Source organism: Rhinolophus sinicus, linkage group LG10 (assembly GCF_036562045.2).
Source record: "Rhinolophus sinicus isolate RSC01 linkage group LG10, ASM3656204v1, whole genome shotgun sequence".
Lineage (NCBI taxonomy): Eukaryota > Metazoa > Chordata > Mammalia > Chiroptera > Rhinolophidae > Rhinolophus > Rhinolophus sinicus.
Genome location: NC_133759.1, coordinates 31,354,965 through 31,370,633, shown reverse-complemented (window position 1 = coordinate 31,370,633; position 15,669 = coordinate 31,354,965). Strand labels below are relative to the sequence as shown.

General features: G+C 39.8%; 1 protein-coding gene across 8 annotated transcripts in view; it reads right to left on the bottom strand.

Annotated features, from left to right (window-relative positions):
• The window catches only part of NEK11 (NIMA related kinase 11), a 192,279-nt gene that overhangs the window by 148,653 nt on the left and 27,957 nt on the right, over positions 1 to 15,669 (bottom strand). For 6 of the 8 annotated variants that reach the window (XM_074312832.1, XM_019725963.2, XM_074312833.1 and 3 more), the window contains exon 3: positions 195 to 360. The exons of 1 other annotated variant lie outside the window; for it this stretch is intronic. In XM_074312832.1, the coding sequence (XP_074168933.1) occupies positions 195 to 360 (166 nt within the window). The remainder of the gene's footprint in view (positions 1 to 194; positions 361 to 15,669) is intronic. One more of the 8 variants, XM_019725967.2, reaches the window with a different exon arrangement.

Below are 15,669 nucleotides of genomic sequence, written 5' to 3'. Positions count from 1 at the left end.
AAAGGAGAGAACACTTCATTAGATAAAAATTTGTCAATTACCCAGAGATGATAATTCTTAGCTGCAAGACATGAGATCACAGGTCTTTATAGTTCAGTTGTGCTTTGATAATTAAACTTTTGAGACATCTTTTTGCAGACTTTCTCTATGAAACAGATTTTTGTTAAGCTTTTTAAAAGACAGGAGACTCTCACCTCACAGTACTCTGTGATAATGCAGAAATTATCTTGCTCCACAAAGCTTGCATGGAATTTGACAATGGCTGGATGGTCCAGCTTGGAAAGGAGCTGGGCCTCCAAATTGGCCTGCACAGTCTCATTTGGATTGAGGTCTCCAACAGAGATTTCCTTCAGTACCTTTCTGAGGCAAAAAAAAAAAACAATTAAAAACAATACATTTAGAGCTAAAAAACCCATTTAATAGATATGAACAAGTGGCACAGGGCCATCTAATTAATGCCCAAGTTGTGACCTACTCAAAGGTCTCGTATTGCCCCTTATGACACTGTGTCCCCTGCTGGTGCCTGGGCCTGCCTCTCTGTCTGGCCAGTGACATGGCTTCCCCAAGGCCTATGACCCCTGTGGCTCTACAGTTTTGGTCAAACAAGGCAGAGATAAAGCTAATCTTGAGCACCATCGCTGTGTGACTCTTGTCTCTTTAGATGTTTCCCTTTCTCTGTCTCTCTCATGGTGTCTGTTTCTCTGTGTCTTTTTCTGTCTCTGCCTTTTTGCTGTTTCCTTACTTCTTTTCCTCTGTTTCCGTCTGCTTTTCAATTTCTCTCTCTATCCCTATCTTGGAGTCTATCTTTCTGTCTCTTTGTCTCTGTTTCTGTCTATATATATATATATATATATATATATATATATATATATATATATGTATATATGTATATGAATATAATATAACATGATACAATATAATGTGATGCAATATAATACAAAGTAATGTAATATAAATGTAATATCTGTCATTCTGTCTCTCTGTGTCTATCTTATTTTTTTGCTACTTATATCTTTCTCTCTCTGACTTTCTCAGGCTGTGTCTCTCTCTGCCTCTGTGTGTGTATATATAATACACACACACACACAAACACACACACTGTTTTCTTTCAGCTCTAAAATTTTCCAAATCTATTAATAGGACAATATCTATTTATTTCCTTTTGTAAACTGTCCTTGGCATAACATACTTCATTGCTATCGGATTCAGGAGAAGAGAAAAAAAAAAAAAAACTAAAGACATTGACAGAGGTATTTAGGATCTCAAGCATGTATAAATGGAACAGGAGCTCATTAAATCTCTAAATTATTAGTTTAAAAATGGTGATAACTCAATGAAGAGTAAACCAAAACATTATCTCTTCCCATCTGAGAAAAAACATAGTCTGATGAATAAACCAATTACAGTACCAGAGTGTAAATGAGATTGCCAAGGAAAAGTACTTCAGAGCACCAATTATGTGTGTAGACAGATTCCGCTGATTATAAGTGAGATTTAGCTACTCATTAAGGCAAGTTCTGCAGGACCCATGCTAGAAATCATTTTGCAAAAAATGTTCTTTAAGAGTTACTACCTATGCATACTAATGAAAATGTATTTATAGTAGAAACTCTCTTAACTAAAGCCCTTTAACCAGTTAATGGATTAACCAGTGTCCTCATCCTTTCTAACATGCGCTAAAGGTTGCCTTTGCCACAGGGAATGCCTGGGGCACCTAGGGGCTCCCTGGCACCCCACTTCTGCCCTTCAGTTGAGATATGTGCTTACCCAGGTTGTTGCATTTATTCCCAAACTTGTGTATGCCAGTTGTGCTCATTATTGTAAGTTTGTCACTAAAATATGAAAAACTGATGAAGCATGAGTGTGAAAGTTATCTTTGCTAGAAAAACTAAGTCAAATGCATACCAAAAAAACTTGGTAATGACAAGTTACAAAAAAAAAATCATTGTTAAATAAGTAATTGACAAGACAATTCTAAAACATTGCTTTAAAAATGTAAAAATTCAGTGTTCTTTTTAAATGGCCATGGTCTTCCCATTCTGAATTCATCCCACCCCCAAAAGACAACCACAGCAGGCTCTGCCTCCACAAAGAACAGGCCAGTCGCATTAGAAAGGACAGCTCTTCACCAGAAGCCTCACAAGGCTCCGCTCTGGAATTTACAAGTGTCTTTGACTATGAGTATATTTTAGAAAGTTGGGGTATTTGGTTCTCTTTCCCTAATTAGTTTTATTAGGCTTAGAACACCCTATTAGGCCCCTACTTGATAATGAAGTGGATTCTAGAGAAATGCTTGCTTGGTAACATATTCTATAGAAAAACTGTTCCATCAAGAGTTTGGTTAAAAATGACCTCATGTTATTGAGTAGCATCTCAGACTGTCAGTGTCCTAAAAGGAGCTGGAAATGACATACTCAGCTATGTTTTACTGTAACTTCTGAAGATTTCGAAGCAGGAGGCAGAGCTCAATGACATCTTCATAGTGCTTTTCCAGCAATTTCCAGCTAACATGCAGTTGTAAAAGTGAAAGTGACAATATAAAGCCTTACACAAACTTGTAATATTCTCTTGCTATGAAGGAACAAATACTATAAAAAACTTCAAGATACTTATTTTTCCTTCCATACATCAACTCTTGTGCAACAGAGCATGAGATTTTACATAGTTACCTGAGCCCCACAGCCTGATAATAAAGCATAAAATCTCATTTGCCCACAGCTCAGCAGACAAAGGTAGGATGACATCTAATACAATCAACTCTAGCTGACATGGAGACATTAAACCTTCCTTACCTAAAATCGTGTCACTTGAACTGACAGGGAACTCGCATCGCATATCACTTAACATGAGATCCATATCGGCCAAAGACAGCATAGAAACTTACCAAGTCAAGGACAGCTTGTCACCTGCTCAGTGACCCTCAGCCTGTCACCCACTCCTAAATAACATGACAGGTGTTTATTTTATCAGACCCTCAACTGTTTGGGAGAAACTTTATGACAGCAGCAAAAACAGGCATCCCTATAGACTCACTCATTTTGCAAACTTTCTGTTCTCTCTCCTCAGTGGCTTTCTTCTTTCTTTCTAGAATCAGTAGTGAACTGACAAACTTTGGAGAGTGACTTTGGAAACTGGGGTAACTATAATTGATTTAATTCCCTTAACATTGGCCCAGCTTTTGTACAGTGTGGCGGATGATATGTTGGGGGGTTGTTTTTCCCCAAAGTTCCTCGTATCCTTTCACATTTTCCACATTGAAGCAGCAGCATATGCTACCTCAGGGAAAAACATGACCTCACAAACTACAGAGAATATGACCCACATCCCTAACTTTTGATTTTCCAAAGGAGAGACCAAGGCCAAAGAGGAAAGATCTAGAGAAACACCTGACAGTGGGTGAGGGTCCTCCCTGGCTCCAGAGGAGAAAGAGACCTTCTGGACCAGATGAAAGGAGACAAGAAAATTAGGTACCGCTGAGCTCTTGAAAACAGTTCATGTCTCCTAGGCCGGGTCCAGAGAGGGGGATAGGAGCAGAACTCTAAGAGGGGGAGGGGAGCCTGAGAGCAGAAGACTTATGTTCTTTCCAAAGTAGGCCACAGAAAATAGGAGGACCCTCATTTTCTGGTGTTCAGCAAGGGGCAGGAGTGAAAGAAAGGTCTTCAAGGGACACATAAGTCAACGGGCCTACGAGCTCTAGAATCTCCAGTGAGGTATGCAGAAGCAGCAGAATGACGTTCCCTGCAGCCACAACCATCTCAGTGGAGCCAGTCAGCTGCTGGAACTGGAACATTTGCAAATGTGTGGTGAGTACCTACGGTGTGTCTGTGGTGTCGTGGGCACTGGGAATCCATGGTCCCTGCCCTTGTGGCTCCTGGAGAAGACAGATATTAAACAGATAAGTGTGCACGAATGTGTGTATATATGTATGTTTGCATTTTTTTAAAACTTCAAATTAAGACGAATGCTATAAAATTAGGGTAAATGATGTCTGAGGCTCAACTGATTTAAAATAATTCTAATGTGAGCAGCAGCAGCTACTGTACACACTGAGGGCAAAGCCTCGGGAAATAAATTTTAACCTCAGCTTAAACAAAAGAGTAATTTTTTGCTTATTGTTTGCTTTTTTTGGGGGGAGGGAATTTAGCATTTACTTGTTTAACAGGGAGATTATTAAATCTGCTCAGGACTTTTAAGATAGAGTTTCATCCTCCTAGCAAAGCAGCAATTATTTTACTGAATACTTTCTTAAATGGAAAGCTCTTATTTTTCTATTTAATAAGGAAATATAGTTTCATTATAGAAATTTTTAATATTTTTTTTATTTTTCAATTACAGTTGACATACAATATTGTATTAGTTTCAGGTGTACAACATAGTGATTAGACATTTATATAACTTACCGGGTGATCACCCCAATAACCTAGTACCCATCCGACACCATACATAGTTATTAAAATATTATTGACTATATTTTTTATGCTATACTTTACATTCCCATGACTACTTTGTAACTACCAACTCGTACTTCTTAATCCCTTCCCCCTTTTCACCAATACCCCAATCCCCCTCCCATCTGGCAACCCTCAAAATGTTCTCTGTATTTATGAGTTTGTTTCTGTTTTGTTTGTTCATTTATTTTGTTCTTTAGATTCCATATGTAAGTGAAATCATATGGCATTTGTCTTTCTTTGTCTGACTTATTCCACTCAGTATAAAAATACCCTCTAGGTCTATCCATGTTGTTGCAGATGGCACAGGGTGGCTTGAATGGATAAAAAAGCAAAACCCTTACATATACTGCCTATAAGAGACTCACTTCAGATCCAAAGATACACACAGACTGAAAGTAAAGGGATGGAAGAAGATATTTCATGAAAATGGAAATAAAATTTAAAAAAAAAAAAAAAAAAATGGTGTAGCAGTACTTATGCCAGACAAAACTGACTTTAAAACAAAGGCTATAACAAGAGACAAACAGGGACCCAGTAATCCCACTTCTGGGTATTTATTCAAAAAGCCCAAAATGTTACTTCAAGGAGACCTGTGCATCTATAGGTTTATTGCAGCATTGTTTACAGCAGACAAGATATAGAGGCAACCTGGGTGTCCATCATTATAAGGAAAACATTACCCACAATTCACCAAAGAGTTAATCAACATTAACATTTCCGTGTATTTCCATCTTTTTGCTGCACATTTTTTTAAACATCAGAGGCCAAACTGTTTACACAATTTGCCGGCTGCTATTTTCATGAGACATTATTATAACAGACCCCTTCCGTTTGCGGCTGCCCAGCATCTTTAAACAGCCTCCCTACACTGTAGCAAATCCCTGGACTGTGGGTCCTGTCTTCTCCAGATAGACAAAAACAGACAACAAACCCTACATTTCCCGCCTCCCTTGAGTTGGGGTACCAGTATGTCAGTATGTGACCTAGGTTCCATCAGTCAGCTGTACCCACCCAAGACTTTGCCTTGGGTGTGAGCGATGTGAAGAAACAGGATGGGCATAGGACCTCCTTTTCGCCTACTACTGGTGTCATAGGAAACAGTGCGGCCCTGGGGACAGGGGCAGCAGGTCACTTTAGTCGTGTGGTTCTGACTGACATTTCTGGAAACAGCCACCAGCCTGCTCCCCCAGGCCTCCCCCACTGCTGCTATGAGCTACCTATCTGTGTTCCAGAACAAACCCCTTTCTGCTTAAATTGCACAGAGGGTGATGGCTCTTCTTATCTGCACTTGAGAGCCCTGACCAATGCAGGTACGCATGACGTAAACACATTCAGGTGTTGGCATGAATCACTATAAATCCTTTGGGGAATGAAAACTAAACGTCCAAAGATTTGACTCATCAGGTTAATTTTTATCTATTTGAGTCTTAAAACTTAGGCTCTTCTGAAGATTTAATGCCACAGTTTCTTTCTCCATTTATGGATAGAAATATCATGAGAGGAAAACATCCTTTGGAAAGTTATTTCACCCCCTTTAATATGACATATAACTTCAAAATGTAAAGGGCATGAACTCTTATAATGTCAGAGAGTGATATGCATTCAAGTGGCACACTGATAAAAACTGGAAAAGCCAGGACCTAAAGGTACCTACAGGAGTAGCTGGTAGAAAAATTGCAGACGTTAGTAGAGTATACCAGATGGAATTTTATTTTATTCCAGCTGTTTTCCCTTCTCTCAGCAATTCAGAAGCATATTTTTAATGACTGTGCTCAGAGCAAAAGGACAAAAATATTTTATGGGTAATCGTCATATACTATATTCTGATGAACTGCTCTTGCTTTTAACAATTAAATCCCTGATCTCAGCTCATTTGGGGGGCTAGAACTGAGACTCATTTGGTCTTTTCCTCTCTGCCCCTGATCACGAGCCTGTGGCAGAGTTTTTGGGCACAGCAGGGACGGAGGTGACACCAATGTGCAGTGCAGGTGTCGGTGGCAGACATCAGCAACTGGGGAGCAAACTCCTGCAGAGCCAACTCCAAACTCCACACCCGGCCCCAGGCAGCCACTATTCAAAATAGAAAATTCTACACGTCAGCTATTTCACCTGCTATTGACCGACTTCTGCATGCCAAACACAGTGCCATGTGCTGGGGGTACAAAAGTGAAAAAGATAAAACTCTTGCCTTGTGGAGGAGGCCAGCAAGTATAAATAGTTGAACACCTTTATGATAAATGAGGTAATAGCATTGGGGGTGGGGTACGGGGTTCCCTAACCCTTCTCTGAGGAGAGAAGCAAAGGTCAAACGTAGAGACTAGAGCCCGGGACATTCACTTTTGCACATGGAAACTATTAGGTAGTATGCTCAATTGCCTTTTCCCCAGGTAGGTGCCAAGTAGCAAAAGAAATGAATTTATCATTCTTTTCTACTTGCTCTATATAGTCAATACCCAGTAGAGGAATGCTTGCATTTGCAGTATTTGAATAGGCCTTGAAAGTTAATAAGCATGTGACTTAAAAAAAAAAAAAAAAAAATTTAAAAGCTGACTCTCTAAATATACGAGTATATAGTATTCTTAAGTAACACACACACATACCCCTACAGTAAACATTATGAAATATGGAATGAAAATGTTACAGGAAGGGGTACTTTAGAAAAAAATCTGTAAAACTAGCAGGTTCATAAACCACTCCTTGCTTTCTTCCTCCCCACCCATTTATGTATCCTCATTTTTATCTAAAAAAAAAAAAAAAAAATCATTTAAGCTTTATATAACAAATTTTAAAAATAAGTGTTAACATTTAAAAAATAAATGTAAGGAACTCTCCCATTAAGCCATGCTCTGCTCTAGAAGACTCTCTTAGTTTGGGCTCCCCAGGAAGCAAACCCTGAGAGAAAGATTTGAACGCAGTCAATTTGGGCAGTGGAAAGGGAGTGGGGGAAGGAGACGAAGGGAGGGGTGCCTTGCTACAAGCTGGACAGCGCTGCGGGCTACCTGGCTTAATCTGTGGAGGAACTCTGGGAGCCAGTGTAGACACCCCTCGGAGCTCGCCTGCCTGGAGGGAGAGGACCAACTCCTTTTGTTCACTAGTTAAGGGTGCTCCCTGGGAGTATAAACACCCCTATCCTCCACCCAGCTCGCCAGAGAAAGGCCAGAGGCAGAATTGCAGGCCTGGAGTTGGAGGCTGGGTCCAGGAAATGCTAATTGCCCAGGGGATCCAGGTAGGGCTCCAACACCATCCTCCACGGGGACAAAAATAAAGAAAATGTCCTCTGTTTTAAATTCCGCTCTATTTTATCTACACTCCTGAAGATGTCTAGGATACAGCGATTCATAGACAAAGTGAAGTGTCTTGCATACTGAATAATGAAACTAACCATCATTTAGGACCTATAGATAAATTCTATTTCCTATGCTTTTCAAGACTGTCTTAGTTTAAAAACACCAGAAGCACATAGGAGCATCGCATACGGATTATAAGCAAAGAATTAATAATAAATAATAATACAGATAATAACAAAGAACAAATAAAAGTAGAAGTATTTCAGACATTTTTTTGTTTGGCAAATATGCTATTCTTGGCTCCTGTCTAGATTATATTTTCATTTGTGGTGACAACTTCTCTGCAGTGTTTCAATGCTGGTACCGTAACAAATTATGCAAGCTGCCTTTTCTTTTTTCTAAGTAACAGAAGAAACAGAAATTTCAGAAGTAGGAGGTATGAAGACAAATATTGCCAGGATAAAAAATATCTAATAGTCACAGGAATTCAATGACTTTTCCATCTGTATAAATAAATTGAAAAAACAGAAATGGCTTGAGCACATGTCTCAGGGCTGGACGCAGCACTGGTGCTCATTGCAGGTTCTCTGGTGTCAACGCAAGAACAGAACGGACTATAGGATGGACCATCTGCAGCTCTTTTCCAGATGGCTCCTTTGAGGTCATATGATGAAGAGATAGAATGTGTAACTGTTCTGTTGTGCGAAGCCCTTCTCCCAGGGCTTGACCAAAGAGTGTACAGCCAAGCCAAGAAATCCACAAGTAAGTACTAATTAACTTACTTGGGGGTCAGCAAAAGCCAGCATTTGTTCTGGCCATGTTGGGAAAGCCTGTATATTTGTGCACGCACCACAGGGTGGCTATTTCCTCGCCCATTTCTAAATCACAGCCTCTATAAAAGCTGCTGGGATTGTCTCATGAAAGTGTTCATTAAAAGCAAATTGCAGTTCCCGCTCCTTTAGCCAAAAAAAAAAAAAAGGAGTGGATTTCTTTCACTATAGACAGCTTGCTGGAGCTTCTTTCTCCACAGTCTAAAAGCTCTCTTTACCACCAGGAACACAGTAGAGTCAACTCTAATTTCCCCTTCAAAACCAGTTATGGCTCTTCTCTCTCCCTCTCCCACACACCTCCAGACAAGTGGTCAGGCAATTCTATTCTATCTATTTATACAGATGAGCAAGGTCTTTGAATATTGTGGTGCAATTATTTTAAGAGACACTGATGGCTGTCTACCGATCTCCCCACACCTCGACCACCATGTGCTCTGGAGAGCAGGATGCTCTCCCCAACACCTGAGATGAATCATAATTGATCTAAGCCTATCATGTTATCCTGTGCTCCTTACCATGATTAGCTTAGATGTATGGTGTAATTCTGGCCTGTGAGACATGAGGAGAAGTCTCTTGGAAGTTTTCTGAGAAAGATATTCCTCACTGACAAAAAAGAGAAGCATGGGAGGAAATGTGTCTTTCGCCTTCTTCTGCATGTATCATCTACATGTGACTCCTTGAACTTTGGTAGCCAGCTGGGGTCATGAAGGAGCTACCTCTTAAGGTCAGGCTGGATGATGGAAAAGAGAAAACACCAAGGTCCCTTATGATGTGAGCTGCTGACTTCATCAACCCTATATCTGCTCCCCCTCTAGACTTCTTGTTGGGGAGATAAGTCTTTCTTATTGTTGAAGCCACTCTGGTGGCCACAGACATTCATGTACGAACACATTGCTCCACAGAGGAAGAGGAGATTTAAAGAAGAAGAGATTAGAAGCAGAGGTGGAGGATGGGATAAACACTCCATTCATTTGTACACAATTAAGGTGGTGACAACACAAAGGCTGAAGCTAGGTTTAACTGTGCTGTACATAAAGATTAGAGCAAAGCTGCTTAAGAACAAAGGCTGTGTCTTATTTACTTAGAAAGCACCAAGTCTCCTCATTTAAACGGGAAAAGGTATAATTAGGCTCTTTTCTACTTGGACATTGGTACGAATCTTTAAAAATTCATGTTAAACTATAATGAACTATACAAAAATGGACCTATAGTGAAAAAAAGATTCAGATAAATGACTAGAAATTATTTGTCATTATTAAATCTGGAAACTGAGACAACATGGTATTTTTTTAAATAAGTTGAAAACGATTTTAGTCATTAATTCAAAAATCTCATTTGTCAAAATTTTTAGCAGTTATCAAAAAGTATCAGGACTCAAAATGATTAAAATTGTACCACAGTTCCCTTCCTTCTCTTGATTATAGACATAGAAGTTATGATAACAAACAGGAGATAATCTAAAATGAGCGGCAAGGAGAAAAAGAGTGAGGTAAATGGCGTGGATAATTTAGCCATCAAAAAATAAAAATGAACTAAAATATACAAATCAAAAAATACTGAGATGAAAAAGACCCCCCCAAAAATTCTTAAAATATTTGGTCTCTCCCCTCGTGTTAAGAAAACATACTTTAATAAATAGTAAAAAATACACCTTTTTTCTATAATTCTCTGGAGATAGAGAAGAGAGAAACAATTGCTAGTATAAAGAACGACTTTGTTTCACAGTCTGAAGTCTCAAACGTAAGAAATTAGGAATGATGTCCTAAGGTGTTAGAAGCACAAGTCTGCTCATTAGAATTTTTAGAAGGTAAAACAAAGTTCCAAGAACGACAGCGGACACATATTCATATTGAGACATTGTAAGATGCTTCCTTCTGAAAGTCTTTCTTGACCCCTTCAGGGCTAAGTTAGGGGCCTCTTCTCTATGCTTCCATTGCATCCTGTGACAACATCATCTAATATGAGCTCCCTTACTGGACTGCAGGCGCCGTAAAGCCCAGGTCACACTTTATTCACTAGAGAATTCCCAGCACCTGGCAGTGTCTGATGTGTTTGAATAGAACCAAGTGTACATACTCCTTACCCTTCAAAATTCAGCTCACTCATTCATTACCTGGGTGATGACAATCACCATCACAACTATTACTTTGACAATTATGTATTTTGATATTTTTTTGTTGGTCTTCACCCCCAGACTGAGAACAATCACATTTTGCCCGTTTCTATATCCCCAGTGTCTAGCACAAGTCTTAGGCACTGTTCCATCAATGTTTGTTGACTATTAAATGATCAAACTCAATAGTACATCAAGCACTGTTGCAAAGTAGAGGGAGTCACACATATATACAATGGAATATTACTCAGCCATAAAAAAGAATGAAATCTTACCATTTGGGACAACATGGATGGAACTAGAAGGGTACTGTGCTAAGTGAAATAAGTCAGACTGAGAAAGACAAATGCCATATGATCTCATTTATGTGTGGAATATAAAGAACAAAATAAATGAACAAACAAAACAGAAACAGACTCATAGACACAGAGAACAAACTGATGGTTGCTAGAAAAGAGAAGGATTAGGGAACTGGGTGAAAAAGGTGAAGGGATTAAGAAATGCATACTGATAGCTACAAAATAGTCACAGGGATGTAAAGTACAGCATAGGGAATATAGTTAATAATGTTGCAACAACTATGTATAGTGCCAGGTGGGTACTAGACTTATTGTGGGGCTCACTGCATAAATTATATAAATGTCTAATCACTGTGCTGTAGCCTTGAAACTAACATTAAAAAATACTGAATGTCAACTGTAATTGAAAAAAATGAATAAATAATTTTTAAAAATAAAGTAGAGGAGTCACAACTCCCATGCATGACTTTTTTCCCCTTAAGGGAATATATCAGCTTATATGCTGAGTGTCCATAAGAAAATGGATGTTCGTAAAAATTTGCTTCCTAACAAACTTACTGAAACAGCCCTTATCTAGAAGCTGACTTACCCATAGGAGCTGGTAGTAACATTAGCATAGACAAAGAAAAATGGCAAAGATATTTCAATCTGAAAAACGGTTTTGTTCAGATGTTTCACAATATCTCAGAGATGATACCTACTGCGATGACATGACTCAAAAGAAGCAGAAAGCGACCCTGTAGACCAAATCGTGTCCTCTTATTCAATTTCTTTCCCAATTTTGGGATGGACTTTATGTATTTCTAGAATTTTAAAGCTAGACAAGGTGCTCAAAGAGCAGATCCATCAAAGCACCACAACCTATTAAAGTCCTAAGAATTAAGTAGTTTATCCAAGGTCATACAGCAAGTGACAGCAGAGCCACCATTTACCTCCTGATGGAGGAAACAGACCACAATTCCAAAGAACAGACTTTTGTCTCCCAACTTAACAGTTTTCTCCTCTCTCGTTTTAGTATAGAGATCTTCAGTGTCTAGTAATTAAGACAGTCTAAAACACTTTCATTTTGCAAACCATTTTTCAAAGAACAAAAACTACTGATATATACTGCACTCTTCTCCTCATTAGCATTAGAGAAGGGAAAATGGAAAAAAAAAAACCCTCTTTATAGTGAATAGTATAATGGTCTTGCTCTTGATGAAGCACTAATGAAGATATGTTTGTTTTTCCTTAATTATCATTTGAGTGTCATGGAAACTCTTGCGAATAGTCAAGATCTATTGCCAGTAATAGAGTCCCAGGTTTAGAGGTCTGGGATGAGACTACACAGAGGAGGGAGACAAGGTTTCTCAGGACCTACCTTTCCTAGCAATGTGCTGAAATCTACATTTTTGAGATTGTCTTAGGTACCACAACCCTGCAGGTGTGATTATATGTGTGCGTGACGGCCAGTTTTTAAAAAGTTTAATTGTGCAAAACTCATATGCCTTAAAACAAAAACAAATACTGATAACTTAAGACAATGCAACAAATCAGTCGTTTACTCCATCACACTTTGAAAGGCACTGAGCTTAGAGCAAGCAAAGTTCCTGTTTATGTCAGCAAGGAAATTAGGAGCATGATAATCCAGTGAAGATATGAAAGGATAATTTACCGTAGATAATCAGGTTAGCTTTTGTTATGACTGTTATATGCTCCAAATTTACAATTAACGTTAGGTTAATATTCAAAATGCAATATTCTAGCACATAATGTTTGCCAGTTTTTCATTTTGAACATTACAGAATAATACTAGAATTGTGGGTTTCAATGAGATAATCAGACGTGATGCAAAAAGCCTACCGTGAAATCAAGATACAGAGACAAGCGAGTTTTAAGAAGCAACAAAAACCAGTTAGCTCTATTTCCTTGACTAGGTGAAACCGACACAGGATGAGCCCTGTTTAATGTAAAACTAAATTATGATCCCGGCAAGAAGGTTGGTGCTCCAAAAATAAAATGAAAAAATAATGTAGGGTTTGGGTGCAATAAACTCCCCTAATCTTATTGGTGGGGGGGGGGCTGGTCAGCCTCAAGTTAACGTTAAGAGAGCCAAAATAGCAAAACGTTTGTATTTCTAAATTTCAGTCTCTGTTTCATCATCACGGTAATTGTAATACATGGACTTGCGCTAAAACTCTCTCTTTAGCTATAGCATAAAGCAGGTTGTTACTGTAATTTTGGAATGGAAAGGAAGGAAAATAAAGCTCTCTATCAGCATACTTCCATTAGAGGGTTGAAGCAAGTGACTCTGGGTCTTATATTTTTGCTGAGTAGTGCTTATAGCAAAATAAATAAATAATCTGTTTTTATGCACCAGAAAGCCAGGGCTTAACCTACTGACAGAGTTCACATTAGAATCTACTACTGGGAAGGATCTAGTTTCCTTGAATGGCAGCTTATGGATTTAGGCATCGATTTGCAACACACAAAAAAGTGACCATCGACCATGTAATAGGAGGAAGAAACAGAGGGGCATGTGGTTAGCCTGGCTCCATTACACAGACTTCACTTTTCAGAGTCCAGAGGCCAGAGAGGAGCCTGGCTAAATAAAGTGCTTCGGAGCCGTCGTGCTTGCTGCAGAGACGGCTGTGTAGAGGCATTCGCCCTGTCTGCCCAAGGAATCCACAGGAACTGGGCGCGGGAGACCACCTCCCCGTCATCATCACACCGAGCAAAGGCCACTAAAAAAGAGTCTTGAGCACGGCTTCCCACCACCATTGTTTCTAGAGACTCTGGAATGTGAGGATAAGTCAAAGTGTTGCCATGTTCATAAATGAAACGAAAAAGAATCGTTAGACTCATAAAGCTGATAACTGAAGAAGCCTCAAAGGACGGACTCAGGATCTTAGAGCAGTGCTTCTCCAATGTGACTGTGCATAGGAATCATAGGGGATTTGTTCCAACACAGGCCTAAGATGTGCCCCAAGGTCACCGGTGACACCCTAAGCTGCTGGTCCAGGGAGCACACTTTGAGCAGCCAGGTTTAGAGTAAGTAGGGGTCCAGAAGCCTGCCACGCACGGCAGAGCGTGTGGAAGAGCCCCAGAGCGCCCTAGAGGCTGGGGGAAGGGCGGCTGGGAAGAGCAGCCCAAGGAGACTGCAGGTGTGCCCCTCCCACTCAAATGTCTGGGAACCACTGCTGGTCCAGCCCCCTCACTTTACAGACAGGACGCTGGCAACCAGAGAGGCTGTGAGACTTGACTCCGCGCCCTCTACAGCCAACACCGATATGACCCCAAAACTCCAGTCAGTTTTAAAGCACCATTAGGAAAATCTCCCTTCCAGTTTTGGCCCACATCCTAAGAACTGTGGTTCACATTGGTTTCCTCTTGCTCTGTTCCCAGTAGTGATAAGGTAAGGCTGCCCACTGACCCTTCAAATATGTCTTGTTACATATTTTATTACTTTAATATATTTATGCTCAGCCTCATTCCACACAGAATTTGATATGACTTATATAATAAAATAGAAAATTGAGACCAGCAAGAGCGGGTGGAAATAGAAACAGGGAAAGGAAGAACACAAATATGCTGGCCAAAAATGGTCACTAGGGTTGAGCTTCAAGTTTAATTCCAAAGGTCCTGGAATGTACAGTGATTATTACTACTATGACTATTACTGCTATTCATTGATGGTAATGTCATAGGTGCAAGTTTTGCCTGTTATAAGACGGTATTTCAATCTCTGGATCCTTCATGACATAAATTGGTTTTCACGTTGGTCACACAGCAGTGGTGTGACCCCAATAAAGATATCAGTGATTATTTTCAATAGAACCCGTTCAGAAACAGAATTCCAACTTCCATATGGAATAATGCACATCGATGTCTAAATTAAGAAAAGCTTCTCACCTCTTCCCTTAATTCCAGTCTCTAAATTTGGTACATATATATGGAGGACCTGAACTGCGCAAGACACTGCTGGCCTGAGGCCCAGCCTCTGCCTTTCAGGGGTTTGCAATCCAGTGGGAGGGCAGAGAGATAATTACAAGCTGTAAGAAAGCATCAGGCACCTACTAAAAGGATGAAATAAATATCCTAAAAAGAGAACCAAAGGCCAAGATATGAGATTATCATAAGAAAACATCCAACCACTAAAATAGGGAGACTGATATTTATGACAAGGGCAAGTGCCATACAAGGAGCAGCTATTTGGCACCGTGCACTGTGCTAAGACACTATTATAATCCTCACTTTTGAAATGAAGAAACCGAGATACACACAGGTTGAGGCCCTCCTTTAAAGGCGTATAGTCAATATAGTAATTGACACCCAGTAATAATAAAACAGAGACCGCACTTCTGAATCCTCGGCACTTCACCTCTGTGGGATCCTGCCTTTTGAGTTTACAAAGTCAGAACCAAATGAGCTGCACACTGAGAACACAACCTGAGGATACATTCTCTGCACCAAGGTTGATGAATAATCAGGAAAAAAGGGAGACGTCCGCCCCGGTTTACCCCGCCAAAAAAAGTGCATGTTTCGATTTTCATGAAAAGTATCTTTCAGAAATTGTGGAGCAGAAAGACTGGCATGAATCTCTGGCAAAGCTGAAGAACTGATGATTAAACAAACAGATGGCTTGTGAGCATTTAGAACATGAAGCAGAGGCCAGCAGCGGCTCACATGGGCTATGGAGAATAGGCCATT